This window comes from Dromiciops gliroides, chromosome 4 (genome assembly GCF_019393635.1).
Source record: "Dromiciops gliroides isolate mDroGli1 chromosome 4, mDroGli1.pri, whole genome shotgun sequence".
In the NCBI taxonomy this organism is placed as follows: Eukaryota; Metazoa; Chordata; class Mammalia; order Microbiotheria; family Microbiotheriidae; genus Dromiciops; species Dromiciops gliroides.
Window position 1 is genome coordinate 251,724,830 of NC_057864.1, and position 20,949 is coordinate 251,745,778.

The 20,949-nt window shown below is 36.6% G+C and overlaps 1 protein-coding gene and 1 pseudogene across 1 annotated transcript in view; one reads left to right on the forward strand and one right to left on the reverse strand.

Annotated features, from left to right (window-relative positions):
• The window catches only part of KIF6 (kinesin family member 6), a 511,996-nt gene extending 500,103 nt beyond the window's left edge, over positions 1-11,893 (reverse strand). Inside the window, exons 1-3 of the mRNA XM_044004953.1 lie at positions 11,771-11,893; positions 4,136-4,245; positions 2,113-2,187 (exon numbers count right to left, since the gene is read on the reverse strand). Of these exons, the coding sequence (XP_043860888.1) occupies positions 2,113-2,187; positions 4,136-4,245; positions 11,771-11,836 (251 nt within the window). The 5' untranslated portion in view covers positions 11,837-11,893. The remainder of the gene's footprint in view (positions 1-2,112; positions 2,188-4,135; positions 4,246-11,770) is intronic.
• Positions 11,894-15,712: 3,819 nt separating this feature from the next.
• LOC122727039 lies at positions 15,713-15,812 on the forward strand (annotated as a pseudogene).
• The last annotated feature ends 5,137 nt before the right edge of the window (positions 15,813-20,949 follow it).

Consider the following 20,949-nt stretch of genomic DNA (forward strand, 5'->3'; position numbering starts at 1 on the left):
GTTCCTCAAGTCCTAGAATGGAACCGAATATAAACATATAGGAGAGGTACTAGCAAAGTTCTCTGAGAGATAGGAGGAAGGAAAGATTACTTTTAGTTAGGAGAATTAGAGAAGGCTATATTCCATCATAAATAACCATAATGAGAGTTTTCCTTGACCTGAAAAAGATGCTCTAAGCATCACAGCTGAAAACCATTAAAAGGCTGTCATGTGAATTTTCCTTCAAGTAATGGAACTTTTAAATGAAGCAGAAACTTAGATCCATTAGTGATAATTTACTTGTTCATTAAACAAAACGTCCTTCTGTATTTACCTAAACATTTTAAACCCATTTAGAGAATGGTGGCTTTTGCCACAGTCAACTGAAAATTGAAACCACTCCATCAATGACCACAATCTGGCACATAAATTTATAGGTATAGTCATTTGCTACCCCAAACCCCTTCAAAATGTTGTGCCCTGTTTTATACCTCACTCTTGACAATATTAAGGTCATGGTTCAACTTCAGAGATGTATCTTAGTTCATACTTTACTGTCCAGTAGACATCCTCAATAATTGAAAAGATATATTGTAAAACTTCATGGATGTACACCACTGGGAATACAAATGTGAAGAGACTGGGGAAAAATGCAAAGAAGAAAGATACTCTAGTTGCAGCTGGAATAGGGCAAGTTCTAAATCTGGGAGGGAAAAGGCAGACTAAATGTCCAACAATAGGGGAATGGTTAAATACATTGTGGTACACTGATGTAATGGAATACTATAACGTAATTATGATGGACAAGTATGAGGCACATAAAGAAATCTGGAAGCAACTTTATGAAATAATGCAAAGCAAAAGGAACAGAACTAGAACAGACTACAGACTGTGACCACATAAAAGGAAAAATAACTGGAAGTAAACAAAGAAAACCAATGAAGACAGAATGAGGAACAGAAACATTATGACATTTTGGGGCCGTTGAATTAATTTATTTAAATGTAAATAGTTGCCAAGCCAGTTTGATTAATTAAAGTGATATATAATATTATTTGTATTTTTTTAATTTAAAATTTTTAACATGGGATTAGAGAGTCAGAGGCAACAAGGGCAATGAGTGAGCTCAGTACAACCTGGTGCAGGGCATGGAAGATAAAAACTACATATGTTTTTACTACCACTGAACAAGATGAGAAGAAACAGTCATTTCCTTTATCGAGCTAGAGACATGCTAGTTATCATATTCTAGAGAAGCAAATCTCTAAGTGTGGAATAGGGACAAATAGGAGTCCCCAAGCACTTTTCTTATTTGTTTGTTTTGTTTTGTTTTGGTGAGACAGTTGGAGTTAAGTGACTTGCCCAGGGTCACACAGCTAATAAGTGTTAAGTGTCTGAGAACGAATTTGAACTCAGATACTCCTGACTCCAAGGCCTGTGCTCTATCCACTGCACCACCTAGCTGCCCCTCCCCGAGCACTTTTCAGGGAATCTGTGAGGTCAAAATTATTTTGAGAATACTACTAGAACATTTCACCTTGTAATGTAGTAAGTATAGAAATAATACCCACAATTAAAAGCTCTTTGGGGTCCTAAATAATTTTTTAAGAATGAAAAGGGGTCCTGAGACCAAAAGGTTTGAGAATTCGTATACTAAATAATAAGACTTCATCTATTTGAAGGTCATTATTTGGTCACCTCATATTTATTTTGGAATTTCCTTTGTTTATATAATTGAGATATCTCAACACATTTCCACAGTTTTCTGAAGATTGTTGTTTTTGTTTCTCCTTCATTTTCAGAGGACTATGACATGGAAGTGATGTCATGACTTGCACTGAATTGGATTTAAGTGAGGGAGGGCTGAACAAAGTCAACAATCTCATTCTCTCCTCCAGAGTCATCTGGGTCCAGTGGCATGATACATATCAGGACAATTGGAGATGGCACCAGATGTTTAAGGTAATTGCCCAGGGTCACACAACTAGTATCTGAGGTGACATTTGAACTCAAGTCCTCCCAACTTCAGGGCCAGTGCTCCATCCACTGTGTCACCTACCTGCCCCTTTCTGAGGACTGAAGAGACAAGAGTAAATATAAATATCCCACTGTCCCAATTATTGGGAATCCTACCTTTCAGCAACAGGTTTGGCAATTATGTCAAAAATGGCATCTTGTTTTGACTCCTGATCAAAAATCCTCTGAAACCTGCAATTTATAAAATAACCATGATGAAATAGGATTTTAGAACAGTGCTTAATTGATAAATCTTGTTTTTCTCTTTTGCAATTACCCCACATTTACATCACCAAGCTTCCAAGCTTACCTAACAGAATACAATGTTGGCCCTGTAGTCTTAACTACACTGTGCTGTTGTATACAAATACTTGGTAAACAGTATTGCTTTGACAAGATTTGCACAATAAATCTCTCTGAACAAATGTAGTAGCTTTGGAGGAAAAAAACCCTCTGTGTGTGCGTCTGCTCTTAAGAGGAACAGTGTCTGCAGTTGACATCAAATTCAAATCTAGATAATACATGAATAAAATCTAAAAACAAGATATAAACAGAACAGAATGCCTGGGTTCTGACCTGTAAGAAGGCAATTATAAAACTTGTGATTATTAAATTTGGGTTAAAAATTGATTTAATTAATTTTCAGCCATTAGTTATCAGATCCTAACATCAACCAATTTTTCAGCAATGTTTTTTTTAATCAACAGCTAGTCCTTTGAAGAGAATGACCTTGATTCTTGACCCACAAACCAGAGCAGACTAATGCAAACCTAGAAAAGAAAACCTTAGGAAGTTTCTATCAGGAAGAGAAAGCACAGAAAAATAGTTCATTGGGCAAGTCCATTATACCAGTGATTTGCATGAGAACTTAAGTCTTTCCTGGGGACGTGATGAGGAAGAAGATTTAGGCATACCAGATTTTTATATGCTAGAAAGCTTCTACTAAACATGAGTCTACTAGAAAACTGTAACAGTTTCCCAAACAGATTTCAGGGTTGCTTAGGAACGTTGGGTCTCCATGGTTTTTTGGGTCAACCACCAAGTTTGAACTGGGCACAATCCCACTTAAAGCAGAAAATCTAAGAGTAATATAGAAGGTGAATTTTCTCTCCAGGTTAGTTCTAGAAGTGTGCTATGCTCTAAGGAATAAAAAGGGAACATAAGAGGATGGATTAATAACACAGAGATGATTATTTAAAATGTGTTAGATGTTACATAATAGTAGAAGTTCAAAACTACAAATAGCTCATATCTCAAAGGAATATATTGTAAAACGTTATCGATAGAAAGGCCACAAGCTATCCAAACTACCACTTTGGATTAAGACAAGAATAAATTGAAGCCAGCTACATTTACTGGACATTTATTATGTACAGAGCACTTTAAGAGGGTATTCTAGTTTTAAGATTGTAAATTAATTACTTATGATATATTTTAATTATCTGTTTAAAGGCTATATTTCTCCAGTAGAAAGTAAATGTCTTAAAGTCAAAAACTCTTATTTGTTTTGTCTCTGAACTGACATCCCCAAGCCCAGTGCCTAGCACAGAGCAGGCACTTAATAAATGCTTGTCACATTGAAATTTATTGAATTGAATGTTGGAATTGATACTTGTTACTACCTATACATTACAAAGACCTTATATCATGTACTGAATCAGGCAAAGAACCTAACCCTTAGCCAATGAACATCTAGTTAATATCCCTATCATACCTCCCCATAAACATCCAGATATTCATGAACTCATGGAGGGAAAGAAAACTCTCCACTCATTCAAAAAGAAGCAAGCACGAACAGTAGAGATAAAAAAATCCAAATGTAATCCTAGTCTCTCAGTATCCTTTTTCTTATATACTTGAGAATATATTCTTAATCCCATTACTTTAAAAGAATTAGATTCCAGTTAAGAATTAAAGTAATTTCACAAGTAGTAAGAGCATCCTAAGTATAAAGTTTGGGGGCTCATTTTACATGTGGTATCATATTTTTTATGAGATCAATAGTCTTTGGAAAATCAGGGAATAGCTGAAGTTCAAAATATAGCACAGTATAGCATAGGTTAGCATAACATAGAACAGAATATAATAATAGACTAGAAGAAAACAATTAAAAGTACAAGAAGGAAAAATTTGAACCTACTTAAATTTGTAGCTTTCTCGTTTATTATTCACAAATCCTTCTGCTAAATCACGTGGTAAGATAATTTCCAATGCAGCTACTGATTTTTCATCTTCATCTATAGAATAAATCTGCAAACACAAAAATAATTTTAAGAAGACATAGCAAATCATACAAAGACAGCTTATAGTATATAGACACAGCATTGAGGCATGCATTTTTAATGGGATCATTTTTTTTCAAAGACTAGAACCAAAAAGAAGTATTATTTATATAATTCTCCTTCCCATGACAAGTATGTGGGCTCCAATAAGTGTTCTGTAATCTCCAATAAGTAATAACAATAATGATAATGATAATAGCATTTATATAGTACTGTAAGATTACTAAAACTCTAACAATGATATCTTCATAATGTTGAAAGGAAAATTCTTCATTTGGTTTTTTATCCTAACAGCAAAACTCAAGACAAAGAAAATTAAGAGGATTTTAAGTATGTCAAGGTTGATCACTAAAGATCAGCAATAGCTTCAAGGTCGGGACAACTTTAAGACAATTCAGATAGGTCCACCTCAGCAAAAGAGGCTGGGCCATTGCATCTCAGTTCTTCTCCAAGGTAACAAGAACATGACAGTTTGCAGGTAGGGGTATGTAACAAAAAGCCAGTGATATAAAAAGCTGCAGATTTGATGTCTCCTTCCCCACCAGAACCTCACCTAACACTGGTTGATAAGTAGGGCTGGGAAAAATGGGTTGCTAAGTCAACATAACTTTCAACAGTACTCACAATAACCCAGTGAAATGGGATCATTATTATTCCTATTTTACAGTTGAGGAAACTGAGAGTTACAAAGGTTAAAGAACTTGTCTGATGCCACACAGCTAAGTGTCTGGGGCAGGGTTTGAATTCAGGTCTTCTTGACTGAAAATCCAGCAGTCTATCCCCTAACCTACAACTCTGGATGTGACTATTCTGAACATACATAGTCCTGGAGGCACAATCCCTGAACAATACAAAACCCAGGCAGAGTAGGTGGACAGGCTGACTTTAGCAGACAGAGATAAAATTTGAAAGGAAATACAGATGAGAAATATAGAGGAATTAAGTGAGAGATTTGAGAAGAAATATAATTGGACCCTATGCCCCAATATATCAGTATTGACACTTGTAAAATGTATCATTATGATTGCATTCCACTCAATATTAAAACAACCAAAGCATTTCTTAAACATTCTACAGTCAAGTCAGAAGAAATTCTAACTAGTTAAAAAGTAGAAAAATTGAGATGGTAACAAGTTCTTTGCTTTTTTGTAAGTATAGTGGTTTCTATTTCATATATATGAAGTGGAGAAAAAATGTCTAATATATAAAGTACATTTCTTCTAAGGAAATCAAAAAGGATTTATTGACAATAACTCATTAAACATTATAATACTTCCTTTCAAATCTATAGGAGATATTTTTTTTCACATTTTACAGGTAAACTGAAACAGACCAACAAAATTATTTACCTAAACACTCACACTCTAATCAGAGAATTAGAATTAGTGATCTATCAAAACTTCTACAGGACATTCCAAAGGGCAAATCTGAATGTCTTTCTTTTCAGAAAACTCATGTCACCCTGTAGCTAAACTGTCACTTAGGCAATACTCTGTGTCAGTAATTCAAAATAATATAATTTCAATGGTGTATTTCACAGAATCTATACCTTCTTTAGGTATTCTTTAAGAAAAATTATGGTCACAGAAGTTGGCTTTCATTTGTGTCTCTAAAATCCTCTTTAGGGTTCTCATTTCCACTCTAACACAAAGTAATAATGTTATTTGTCAAATCACTTTTCTACTATGAGTTTGTTTCCTTCTCTGAAAAATGAAGGAGATAGACAAGATAATCTTTAAGGACTCTTCTAAGTCTCAACACTCTATGTTAAGATGCTAGATTGATAGTTTTAATTATTTACCCCAATGTTCCTCTCCATGGGCCAAGGAAATCGAGTAGGAGCTACCTAGCAAAACAGTTTCCTTCCTTCCAGCCATAAGTAAGACTTCCTGAAGGCAATGGCTTAAGTTTCTTTTGGTAAATCGGATTTTTGAATTCTTTATTAAGGGCAAAGAAGGACATATCTAGAGTATGCATAAGTGAAGCATAGCTAAATCCTCAGGTAGCCCAGCTGATTTTTCAAAGAAGATTTTTATTGAAATTTCTCATTAAAAGTGTTTAGCTTTCACGGAGAAAACTCACCCTGTAAGATAAAAATTCTTTGCAGAAAGAACTGGCACAAGGTTCAAAGCTGTCTGGCTATGTTTTCTCAGGAGACATTTTTTAAAAAATTAATAGGGTACTCCATGTAAAATGTACAGTGGCTGAGGCAGGTGAATGAAAGAAGTTAGAAATTCATGAAACATGAAACACACCGGACTGAGAATTGGTGCGTAATTAAGAATATATTTTGGATAGCACTGAGGCATTAAGGACTTAAATTGCTATATTCACCAGATGATTGAAAGACAATTCTGGCATGAATATTTGATCTTCTAAACTACTTTAACCAAGCCATTTTTGGAACAACTTTCAAAAAATAAATATTCTTTAAAAAACAACAACTTAACTGGTTTAAAGTAAAAAGCAGATAATAATACTACCTTCCTTACCAGCTATAATGAGGATCAAATGAAATAACTTAAACAAGCATTTTAAACATGGTCATTTTTCTTTATAATATATGTCTTTCATATATTCAAAGTAGTGAATATTTATCATTTACCCTAAAGATCAAATTAAATAATAGATGTGAAACCTCTGAAATATATAAAATACTATACAAATGTAGGGTAATCTCATTATTAACTTGCCAAAGAGCACTCAAACATGTATAAACTGTAATAAACTTTGGTCTTTATTGTTTCTCTGCTTTGCCCTATCTTCCTTCCCATTATCCATCTGCTGAATTCCTCACTTTCCTTTGAACCCTAAGTTAATCTAACCTGCCTTCCTTGATGCCTAGGTTGGTAATGACCTTCCCTTTCAAACCTCATATAACACATCTTGCTTCTCTTGAATACAAATATCATGTAATGTTGTTTATAATAGACACCTGTGAGTCACATTCTCCTACCAGACTCTAAGTTCCATAAAGATAAAGATGTCTTATTGAAATGTTCTCTTCCACCTCAAGCTTCTTCACTAAGTGCAATGTGCCCAAAGTACACCTAGTAAATGTTTACTAAATCACTGGGTTGTTCTTGCATTATTTATTTTATAGCATCTGAGACACAAGAGAGGTGGTGGTGTAGGAGGAGAGAAGTCCTTAATCATTCTTGCTATAATAATAATAATAGAAAAAGTTCACACTAATACAGAGCTTTGCAAAGCATCATATCATCTCATTTGATCCTTATATCACTGTGAGGTCAGAGCTATTATTATCCATATTTTGCAAATGAAGAAATTAAGACTAACAGAGGTAACATGACTTGTCCAGGGTCTCAACTCTAGTGATTAAGAGGGGAAGAATTCTAACTCACATCCCACTCATTCCAAGATCACTGCTCAATCCACTATACCAATGGTGTCAAGCTCAAAATAGAAATGGGGACCGTAAGTTCATGCATAAGGATCCCCATAGGCCTCATACTGACTTAATTTTAAATATATTATTATCTGTTTAATTATATTTTTATTGTTAAATATTTCCAAATTACATTTTAATTTGGTTCAGGCCCACTTGGAAGTGTTATGAGCTATGTTCGACACCTCTACAAAAATAAAGTATGGATATATCTATATAAATATACATATATGTGCATATTTGTATATACACATGTGTATGTATATACCTACATATCTATATGTGCATGTGCATATATATATATATACATCTGCAACAATATGGATAAATATGGTTTGCAAAGTACATTATCTCTTTTGATACAACCACTTTCTGAGATAGGTGTTATTATTATCCCCATTTAACAGAAGAGGAAACTGAGACTAGGAGAGGTTATATGACTTGCCTAGAATCATACAGCTAGTGAGTATCTGAGGCTGGATTTGATATCAGTTCTTCTTGACCCCATGTTTAGGGTATTTGGGTATATATGTATATTTTAACATATACATACATGTAGGCATACACACAATACATGTATGTATGCATGTTTATTTGTATGTGTATTCATCTGTACACATCAAATATAGACATATATACATGTGTCCACACACCACCATCCCACCACACACACACACACACACACACACACACACACAAATTCATAGTAATCCCAACCAGATGGCTGATAAGTGTGAGAGTGTGAGAAGGACTAGGAGGAGGATGAAATTACAGAATGCTAAGGGGAATGAAACAGAAACAATGAGGTGTTAATTTCTTAAAATTAAAAGCAAAGAAGGTTTTAAGTTTTGTTACCCTTTTACAAAGAATGAAAAACATTTACCAGTCAAGCCCGATGGAATTAGAAAGATGCCACAGCCCCAACTGATTCTCTGAACCCCTACTGCAAGAGCTGTCCTTCTGTTGGCAAGAGGATGTAGTCTTAAAATATGGGATCTCTGAGAGGAAATTCTCCTATTACCCACAGTATCTAAGTATACAAAATGTTGGCATTTCCAACACAGTGAGAATCTAAAGTTGAATAAATACAACATATGAAATGCTAATATTTAATACATATGAGCGTACTGGTAAAATGCCTAGTGAAAAGTGTATGGGTTGCCATGACCAAATGGCACCCATCTCCACGTGGCTAGCCAATATTAATGATGAGCTTTTCTGTACTTAGCTACATTGGTTCAGAGTCAGCAGACAGTCTGTTTCAGAGATCATGCTCAAAGACTTTCTGACTTGGAAGAATCTGCCTGAGCTTCAGTTCCACTAACATAGTCTTCATGAACCCAGGGTCACCTTCACACCTTGGAAAAGTATTAGAATTTAACTTTGTAGATGAAAATTAAAAATGCTCAGTAAAAGATTTGAAAATTATTTCAAGATCTATTCCCTTTCCCTCACCTTGGAAATAACTATGGTTAAAAGTGACATTTATGAATAGTGCAAATAATTTCACCAAAGTAATGAACCAGGTAAAAAGATATAGAACATCACTTCATAGAAGGGGAAAATGAAGCATTGAGATGTGACAGAGTGTTCAATATTAAATCCATGTCTATCACCCTATCCAATGCTAAAAACACCTCCCACTAAAACTTCCCTTTTCTGGTCCAAACTCCTTCCTTCAGTTGTTAATAATTTTCTGTGTAGAATTTATGGTAGTATTTTGGCCCAAGAAACTGAAATGAGCTTCTACTCTTAGCTTCACTCCTGACTCATTTGGTTTTGTTGTTGTTTTGTTGTTGTTGTTTTTGGTGAGGCAATTGGGGTTAAGTGACTTGCCCAGGGTCACACAGCTAGTAAGTGTCCAGTGTCTGAGGCCAAATTTGAACTCAGATCCTCCTGAATCCAGGGCCAGTGCTCTATCCACTGCGCTACCTAGATGCCCCATGACTCATTTGTTTTTAACCAACTGGAAGTATGTGTACCAAAAAAAGAGACAAAGGCAGAGACAAATGCAGGAAGATAGAGTAGAGCAGAAGTCAGAGGGTCTGGGTTCAAATACTAGCTAGGGTATTCATTTGCTGTATGACTGGGGAGCAAGTCCCTTCACTTCTCTGGGCCTCAGGTTCCTCAAAAATGAAGGGCCAAATTAGATGACATCTAAGATCCCTTCCACCTTCAAATCTATGTGGTTCCCCCCAGGTTCTATCTGCCCTGTAATTTTCCAGGAATGCTCAAGTTTTTATGTCTTACTTAGACATAAGAGAGTATATCTTCTAAGCCACTGATATGACTTATCAACAAAATGATAAATTGGTCAATAACAACTCTAGAATCCATTCTTAATACAAAAAAAATGATCCTATGTTTGGAGTAAATGTTTCCATTTGTTCAATTGGAACAACTCGGGCGGGGGGGGGGGGAAGGGGGGGGAAGGAATGGAAAAATTCCCAGTCCCAAGCAGCTTACATTCTATTGGGGGAGATATATAAATATACAAGATAATAAACAACATAGTTTAAGGAGAGAAGGCATTTGTAGTTGAGGTAATCAAGAAAGACTTCACACAGAAGGTGGTGCATTAGTTGAGTATTGAAGGAAGTAAGAGCTACATTATCTGCATACATGTTATATTCTCTATATTTGGTTGACTTAAGGCATATGCAAATAGATACATACATACATACATACATACATATATATATATATATGTCAATGTCTCTATTCAGTCAGCAGCATTTACCAAATGGCCACTATGTGCAAAACACATTGTATCTTCTCTGCATCTAATTTATCCACTCTGTATCTAATTATATATCTTTTGCACATACTTATATATGTCTCCTCAGACATAATGTAGCCTCCATGAAGTCAGGGACTCTTTCATTTTTGTATTTATATTCCTAGTGTCTAGCACAAGTACACGGTAGGCACTTAATATATGCTTAAAGATTAACTGGAGACATGATTGCATATAAACATATTTGTCTTTATACATGTATTTAAATAGCTATTTCACCTAAGTGTGTAAAAATGTGTGTCTAATGAGTGCAGAGGTCAGTTTTATGGCAACAAGTAAGTACATAAGTAGTTAGATACTTATACAAATAGAGGCAGCCAGATGGTTCCATGGATAAAATGCTAGACTTCAAGTTAGGAAGATCTGAGTTCAAATCTTGCCTCAGACCCAGGTCAAGTGACTTAACCTCGGCTTCAGTTTCTTCAACTATAAAATGCAGATGGAATGGAATATTTGTAAAGTACTTTGCAAAAGTTAAAGCACTAAAGAAATGCAATTATGTACATCTATGCATTTGTATATCCATGTATATACTTAGAGGCAGTGTAGATACAGGGGATTGCTGGGCTAAGAGTCTGGAAGAACTGAGTTTGAATTTTGCCTCTGTCACACACTCCTGCACCTACCTCCCTTATTCTCCCACCTCCACTCCGGTTTTTGTCTTAGTGTGCCTCTGGTATAGATAGGACTCGGCTGAGTCAGAAGATCTGGGGTCTTGTTCTTTGCCACTACTTTGTCTAGGGTCACTTTGGGCAAGATCCTGAGTTCATAAGGATCATAAACTTCGTTAGAGCAGGAAGAGAATTTGGATCTCATCTAGTCCAACCTTTTTAGACGCAAAATTGACTTAACTGTTCAAGTTCATACATGCAGCAAGTGTATTTTACAGATGAGAAAATGAAAACTCAGGAAAATTAACTGCCCTGTCCGAGGTCACACAGGTAGTGGGTGGGCCAAGCCAGGATTTGAACGGAGGCTCTCTGGTTCAAATCAATCATTCTTTTCACTCCACCACTATTATTATTAATTATCATTATTATACAATGAGGGAGTTGAACTAAATAGTCCCTAAGGTCCTTTCTAGCTTTGTGCCTGTACATTATATGCAGGAGACTCATGCTTTATCAGTGTGATTGTCTGAAGGGTGAGGCACTAGAAGAGACCTCATGGGGCTCTCTGACATCCGGACACCCCTCCCTGTTCCCCTCTTTCCCTCCAATGACCCTAGAAAGGCTGGCACGGCGGGGGGCACTTCACCCTCTCCATGCCCTCTCCCCAGCCCCGTACCCCTTGAGGTTGTTTCCGGCTGGTGGGCTTCACCCTCGCGAAGATCTGGATCGTTTGCTTAACCATCTTGCCCTTAGCGCCCTGGTACAACACTCCTAACACTGCGTTCCCTACTTCCCCCACGCCTGCAGCCTTAGCAACAAGAACTATGGACACTACCCAGCATGCCCCGCGGCGGCCGGCCAACCTCCCTCCCCCCCCACCTCCTCTCCCTAATTGGCTGAAAGTGGTGGACAGAGGACCGAGGGAACAGCGGGGCTCAGGCTCTGCGCAGACACGGAAGAGAAGGATTCAGTGAGTCCTGAGTCTCAGTAGTTGCTAGGAGACCGGGCGCTGATGTGTTCAGAGGATCCTGAATCATGATTTTAGACCTGGACCTCCTTGTCCCTCCGCCTACGCCCAGAGACTCCTAAATCCAGCCGCTGGTCACAAAGCAACAGGAGCTGACGCCCTATTCTCCACTCCAAGGCATAAATCTAGCAAGTTACTTAAGTTTTCCCCAAGGTAAAATGTGAAGATTGGACGAGTGGCCTCACAGGTCTCTTCCAGTTCTCTCCTCTGACACTGGTGCAGTTCCTCATCTTCTCACACCCAGACTATTGCAAAAACCTTCTGATTGATCTCACTGCCTCTCCTCTCCCCACTCCAATCCACCCGCCTCCACTCAGGGTCAAATTGATTTTACGAAAGTGCACTTTAGGTATGACCACGTTTACTTGATAAGCTCCAATGCCTTCCTATTACTTCCCACAATCAAATAACAAATCGTCTATTTGGCTTTAAAAGCCCCTGACATAGGGTGCAGCTAGGTGGCACAGTAGATAAAGCACCGGCCCTGGATTCAAGAGGATCTGAGTTCAAATATGGACTCAGACACTTGGCACTAACTGTGTGACCCTGGGCAAGTCACTTAACCTCAATTGCCTTACAAAAAGAAAAGCGCCTGACAACCTGGTCCCTTCCTACCTTTCCAATCACCTCATACATTATTCTTCTCCAATACCCCTTAATTCAACTACAGTGACTTCCTTGCTATTTCTCACACAGGACACAATACATTCTACCTCCCTACAGGGGGAGTTTTCACTGGCTTTCCCCCATGCCTGGAATGCTCCACTCCTGGCTTATTTGAAATAAGCCAGGGGGCTTATTTCAAGTCTTAGCTAAAATTCCATCTTTTGCAAAAATGTTTTCCAGATCCCTCTTATTGCCAGTGCCTTCCACTCTAAGATCATCCACAAGTTATCCTGTATATATCTCGTTTGTACATAATTGTTTACATATTGTCTTGAGGTCAAGGGTAGTTTTTTGTTTTTTGCTTTTCTTTGTATCCCTGGCACTAAGCACAGAGCTTGGAAGTAGTAAGCTCTTAATTAATGCTTGTTGCTTTATTGACTGTCTTACATACAAGTGGAATGTACAATTCTTTCATTCCAACCTCCTAGCCCAGGACATTGCTCCTATGGATCCTGGAAGGTACCCATCTCAGGAAGGCTCAACTATGGCATGGAAACAATAGAGTTTGAGCAGCTGCTAGGAGAATTCTGGTGAGAACAAATTTATTTTAAGCCTAAAAGTTGCTTTTGGAGAGAGAGAATAGGCTTGAATCTGATCTGTGCTTTTTAATAACCATATGACTTTAGGCAAGTCAGAAGAGGACAGGATTTAGAAGTGGAAGAGCCTATATCTAACTTTGGGGTCTCAATTTCCTCCTTTGTAAAATGAGGGCATTGTTCTAAATCAGGAGTTCTTAAACTAGGGTCAATGATCTTATTTTTAAAAATATTTCTTTCAATATAGTCAGTTTCCTTTGTAATCCTATGTTGTATTTTATGAATTTAAAAACATTCTCCTGAGAAGGAGTCTATAGGCTTCACCATGGTGCCACATGGATCCATAAAAGCAAAAATGGTTTCAAACTCCTAATCTATATGATCTTTAAGGTCTGTTCTAAGTCTGACACTCCAGGATCCTTTAGACTTTTGCTCTCCTACATGATCCTTACAATAAAGAAGTAATTTGCATAGTTCTTTAGGGAAAAAGGCTATGGATAAATGTCAAGCTGATGACTTTCTCTTTATCAATTGGTCCATAAGTAGAGCTGGAAAGAACCATATATTGAAAAATGAAAGTGAAAATACTAAATGAAATGTAACTGACAAAGCCCCAAGCCTGTAACTAGTGAGAAAGCCATACTATAGCATAGAAATAGTTTAATATAGTACAGGAAGAATAGAAAGCTATATTCCCAAATAGTATACCTGTTATTACCTAGTAGTAGTAGTAGTAGTAATAACAGTAACAATAACAATTATAATAATCTAGGATTTATATAGTGCTTTCAGGTTTGTATGAAGAGCTTGACAAATCTCTCATGTTAACCTCATAACACACCCTGGGAGGAGGTGATATCATTGTCTCCACATCACAGTTGAAAATGAGGTAGGCAAAAATATTTATAGGGGTAGCTAGGTGGTGCAGTGGATAGAGCACCGGCCCTGGAGTCAGGAGTACCTGAGTTCAAATCCAGCTTCAGACACTTAACACTTACTAGCTGTGTGACCCTGGGCAAGTCACTTAACCCCAATTGCCTCACTTAAAAAATATATATATTTATAGCAGCTCTCTTTGTGGTGGCAAAGAATTGGAAATCAAGCAAATGCCCTTCAATTGGGGAATGGCTTAACAAGTTGTGGTATATGAATGCAATGGAATACTATTGTGTTGTAAGAAACAATGAGCAGGAGGAGTTCAGAAAAACCTGGAAATACTTAAGTGGACTGATACTGAGTGAAGTGAGCAGAACTGGGAGAACACTGTACACAGTAACAGCAACATTGTGTGATGATCAATTGTGATAGACTTAGCTCTTCTCAGCAATACAATGATCCAAGACAATTCCAAAGAACTCATGATGGAGAATGTTCTCCACATCAAGAAAAAAGAACTGGATTGTAAATGCAGATTGAACCATACTTTTTCTCCTTTTTTTTTTGTTGTTGTTTTTTGAGGTTTTCCCCTTTTGTTCTGATTCTTCTTTCACAACATGACTAGTGCAGAAATGTGTTTAATGTGATTGTACATATATAACCTATATCAGATTGCTTTCTGTCTTGGGGAAGGGGGAGGGTAGGGAGAGAGGGAGAAAACTTTGGAGTTAAAATCTTGTGAAAACAAATGTTGAAAACTATCTTTACATGTAAATGGAAAATAATAAAACACTTTTATGATTTAGAAAGAAAAAGAAAATGAGATACACTGACGTTAATTTATTCGTCCAGGGTCCCACATCTGGTTAGTGTCTGAGGCTGAAGCTTAACTCAGATCTTCCAGAATCCAGGTCCATTGCTATTCACCTTACTACCTAATTGCCTCTAGTATACTAATACAAACACCACAGAAGGAACAAAAGAAGGAAGAAGCCACATATTGCTTCTGACCCATGTTAGCCCTACCCAACACTGCAGGTTGCAAGAAACAAGAACTAATTGAAAAAATACTTACAATATTTGATCAAGTCCTAATCAAGGGATATATTAGTAAGGTAAATGATGATTCCTGTCCAAATAATTTACTCAGATGAGAGTCTCTAAGTATGGTGAAAAGCACACTGGATTTGAAGGGAGATTTGAGTTTTACTCTATACTTTGTTATTGGTGCCCTGTACAAATACTTTGTACTTGCACTCTGTGTAACCTTCGGTACAAGTCACATAACCTCTCTGTGCCTCAGGATCTTTGTCTATAATATAGGAGAGTTGGATGAAATGGTCTCCAAGTTCCCTACCAGCAACAAATCCTATGATTCTATGACTCATTTTCTTCAGCTCTGACCCTGTACATTTTAGAATACACTGGCAAGACAGAAGCTGCTATTCTGGGAGTATGGGCTAGAGGAAGATAATTAGTGCAGTCTTGAATATAGGAAAAAGAAAATGGGTACTTGCTTTTGCAGCATATATTAGAAAATTGTGATGATGCAGAAAAATTAGCATGGCCCCTACAGAAGAATGACATGCAAATGAATAGTGTTCCATATTTTTGAGCCCAAAAGCATGTTTAAAAGAAATACAGTTGAAACAAAAAAGATTCACATAGCATTAAAAATAAGGGACTAGAGCAGAATTTATGAAGATTCAGATGACCTAAAAAAAAGCAGAAGTAGCAATTATAATCTCAGACAAGGCAACTGTAAAAATTGTTATGACTAAAAGAGGTAGACAAAAACTACCTTATGCTTAAAGGCATTATGGACAATAAAATAATATTGATAATGTATATGCATATGCATGAGTTGAATAACGTCTAAGTACTTTACAAAAAGTTAAGAAAATTTTAAAAGTTAAAGTGGGCATTAAAACCATAATAATTAGAGACCCTTTCAGACCTAGAGAAATCTAACAAATTCAAAAAAGGAAAAAGACAAAGAAAAAATGAGAAATACTCCAAAGCCCTAAATAGAACTTTAAAAATTAGATATGATAAATGTCTAGCAGATACTAAATGTGAATAGAAAGGAATATACATATGTCAGCTACCTGTGGCCCCTTTGCAAAACTTAATCATGTTCTATGACCCCAAAAAAAGCCTCATAAACAAACACAAATGAACAGAAACACAACACAATCTTTTAATGACCAAAATACAATAAAACTTAAAATTGATAAAAGGCCTTTGAAGAAAGTATTCAAACTAAAATGGAGACTAAATAAACACTTTAGAGAATTGGTGAGTCAAAGAACATACCAGAGAAATAATGAATAATTTAATTAAAGAAAGTAACAAAAATAAAACCCCCAAAAAATCCTTAGGGGAAATTTTAATTCCTAAACACTTTCATCAACAAAAGAAAAAAGGAACAGGCCAATAAATCTGATATGCAACTATAACAACAAAACTAGAAAAAACTAAACACAAACAACTAAGCACAAAATAAAAATCTTTAAAAAACAAAGAAGAGGGGCAGCTAGGTGGTGCATTGGATAGAATACCGGCCCTGGAGTCAGGAGGACCTGAGTTCAAATCTGGCCTCAGACACTTGACACTTACTAGCTGTGTGGCCCTGGGCAAGTCACTTAACCCCAATTGCCTCACCAAAAAACAAAACAAAACAAAACAAAAAAACCCACAAACAAAGAAACAAACAAAATATCAAAGAAGAGATTAATAAAATTGAAAACCAAAATAACCCATATTGAATTGATAAGTAAAACATTGAGCTAATATTTTATGAAAAACCCTAATAAAAATATTAGCTAATGTTACTTCTTTTTTAAAAAAGAGGAAAACCTTATTATCAGTATTAAAAATTAAAAGGGGAATCCACAACAAATGAAGATGAAAAAAGGAAATTATTAGAAACTAGTTGCCCAACTATGCTAATAAAATTGATAACAAAATGGCTGCATATTTACAAAAATATGTAATATATAGGTTAATAGAACAAGAAATAGAAAATTTTAATAACCCAATCACTGAATTTTCCCCATTAAAAACACAGGAACAAATTAATTTGCAAGTGAATTATGTCAACCGTACCATTCCTATATTATATAAACTGTTTTCAAAAATAAGCAGATAGAGGCTTCTGGGGATGGAGCCAAGATGTCAGAGGAGAGAAAGTATTCAACTCAGCTTTTCCAACATTTCCCTTCAAACAACTTTAAAACAATGCCTCAAATAGAATTCTGGAGTGGTAAAGCCAAGAAAAGGTCAGAATAACTCATTTTTCCAACCCAGGCCAACTTAGAAAGTCAGAAATATAGATCTTTGACACTGGGAGAAGGCTGGCCTGGAGCCCACATGGATGAAAGACTAGTGGAGGGACTTGGTGGTGAAAACAAAATTAGCAGAAGCTTCAAAAATTCTCAAGCCAGATACAGTAAAGCAACATAGAAGCTAGTCAGAGAGATTACAAGGGACCCCTGTGATATCAATGGATGGAGGACCAAACATAGTTTGGCAGCTTCATTGCTTATACACACTTATAGGTCAGAGTTCAAGAGCAGAGAGGAGCACCCTGAGGGGCAGTATCATTTCTGACTGCAAAGGATCAGGGACCCTCAGGACCAGTATTGTTTTTGGTCCTATGGAACAGTTTTACTGAGGAGCAGTATTGATTATAATCTCAAGAAATAAGGAGCCCTTACTAAGTAAGGACCAAAGTGCAAATGAGAATTGGCTACACCTCTCCCCAGATCACATCACCTTGGAAGCACCAAAAACTTTTAAACCCCAGAACTAGCTCTGAAAACAGCAATTCAAAAAAGCCTGAAACTTCACACACACACACACACACACAAGGAAAAAGGATCAAATTTAACATAAAGTTCAAAATCAAGAGACTGGATGAAAAACTGAGAAAACAAACTTGACCATAAAAAGCTACCATGGTGATAAAGAAGATCAAGACACAAACTAAGAAAACAATGAAGTGAAAACAGTTATAAGTAAAGCCTCAAAGAAAAAAAAATGTGAATTAGATATAAGCCCAACAAGAACTCCTGGGAAAAGCATTAAAATGCTTTTAAAAATCATGCAAGAATGATAGAGAAAAAATTAGGTAAGGAAAGGAAGTGAAAAAATTATGAAAAGACATTGTGATCAATGATCACAGGGTGATATCTTAATTTACAAATGAATTAGATTTAAATGAGACAGAGTCATGCAAGGTCACCGACCTCACTTTCTCTTCCAAAGTAATTGAAATCCAATGGCAAGAAAAAGATCAAGATGACTCATGACAGCCAAAGATTCAGTGAATAACTGGTATCTTTGATATCTGACCAAGCTCTAAACATTTTACAATGCAGCTGCCTTCATGGCCTTTTGAATAAATTGTTCCCATTTGCCCATTCCTCTGAGGGAAATCTTCATTTGCCTGGGATAAACATTCCTCTAACTCAACAATAGGTTTGAGGACTATAGGTTACTCTCAACCTGGTTTAGCCTATCTGCTGAAACAGCTTACCAGGTTGTTGCCACTGTAGATGGTACAGTTTCTTGGAGAGACAAGCTGGGGTGAGAAGGGTTAACAGGTTGGTTTAAAAGGCACAAAAATACTGAAGAAAACAAGACCTTAAAAACAAAATTGACTAAATGTAAAAAGAGGTACAAAAATTCACTGATGAAAGTAACTCCTTAAAAAGAAGCACTGACCAAAAAAGGAAAGGACTACAAAAGCTCACTGAAGAAAATAATTTCTCAAAAATTAGAATGAAACAAGTGGAAGTTAATGATTCCATGAGACATAAAGCAACAATAAAATAAAACTTTAGCTGGTCTCTTTCAGAGTCAGCCCAAAAGAATGGGAAGGAAATGGAAGAAAATTTGATATATCTCATTGGAAAAGCAACTGACCTGGTAAAAAGATTGAGGAGAGAAAATTTAAGAAAAAGCCTAGACATCATATTTCAAGAGATTATTAAGGAAAACTGCTCCAATATCCTAGAATCAGAGGGCAAAATAGAAATTGAAAGAACCCATCAATCACCATCTGAAAGAGATCTCAAAATGAAAACTCCCAGGAATAGTCTAGCGAAATTACTGAGCTCCCAGGTCAAAGAGAAAATACTTCAAGCCGTCAGAAAGAAATTATTCAACTATCATGGAGCCACAGTGAAGATCACTCAAAATTTAGCAACTACCTTGTTAAAAGAGAGGAAGGCCAAAAAAAAAAAAAAAAAAAAAGTTAAAGGGGCAGCTAGATGGCGCAGTGGATAGAGCACCGGCCCTGGAGTCAGGAGTACCTGACTTCAAATCCAGCCTCAGACACTTAACACTTACTAGCTGTGTGACCCTGGGCAAGTCACTTAACCCCAATTGCCTCACTTAAAAAAAAAAAAAGAGAGAGAGAGGAAGGCTTGCAATATGATATTCCAGAAGGCAAAAGAGCTGGCATTATAACCAAGAATAACCTACCTAGCAAAAGTTAGTCTATAGCTTTACAGGGGAAATGGACATTTAATAAAATAGAGGACTTTCAAGCATTCCTGATGAAAAGACCAGAACTGAATAGAAAATTTGACTTTCAAATCTAAGACTCAAGGAAAGTATAAAAAGGGATCATGAAAGAGAAATCCCAAGGGACTCCATAAAATTAAACTGTTTACTTTTATTGATGAGAAGATGATACATGTCAGTTGTGAGAACTTTATCTTTATTGAGGCAGGTAGTAGGATTCTACACATAAATAGGGTGTGGGAGTGAGTCAATTATGTTAGGACAATGCAAAAATTGGATATGTAAGAAAGAGAAATTTCTTGGGAGAAGGGGGAAGGGAGAGGAAGACTTGGGGACATTATCTCACACAAAAGAGGTGATCAAGGAAGAACTTTTACAGTGAAGGGGAAAATGGGGTGGTGGAGAATTGGCAATGCATGGACTTCATTCACATCTAAATTAGTTCAAAGAGGGAAAATATATCTACATACTCAATTGGTAATAGAAATCTATCTTACTCTACAGGTAAATCAGAGGGGAAGGGGATAAATTGAAAGGGGGGGTAACAAAAGGTATATGTGAGAAAATAATTATTAATAATGGATTTCTTGGGGGTACATAGGGACCCAGTCGTAGTCAGCTTTGTCTTCACCCCCACTGAAAAGTTTAGTTCAGAAAGTTTAGCTAGACTCTTTCAAAGTCAGCCCAAAGGTACAATAGAGATAAAGCCACATCTATCTGGATCCACCTATGCCCCTAAGGTGGTCTGTCTTGCACTAGACCTTAATGTCATCCCAGTACAACTGGGACAGATTACATAAATGGAACTGAATGCTGTGATCAAGGCATAAGGAGCCACTTCTTTCAGAAGAGGAAAAAGACTGAGATCATGAAATGAACAGCATTCTGGGTTCACCCTCTAGGCTCAGAAGGCTGTTGATTGGTCAGCATTCTCTTATTAGTACAGAACAGGTAATGTAGACACAATATGGCACTGGGGCTTTTTGGCTTGTGTTAAATGACATTCAGTTAACTCTTTACTAACATTTAATATGATTTAACAATAAATACTTAATGCCCAAAACTGGGAGAGAAGCCAGGAAGTTTCCTGAGCTTACCCATGTTTCCCTCAAAAACAATATTAAATCAAGCCTATAAACAGATTCCAGAACTACAGAACCTACAAAAAGACAGAGATACACAATCCTCCTACTTGAGATAATTTAGAAGACTTCAAAA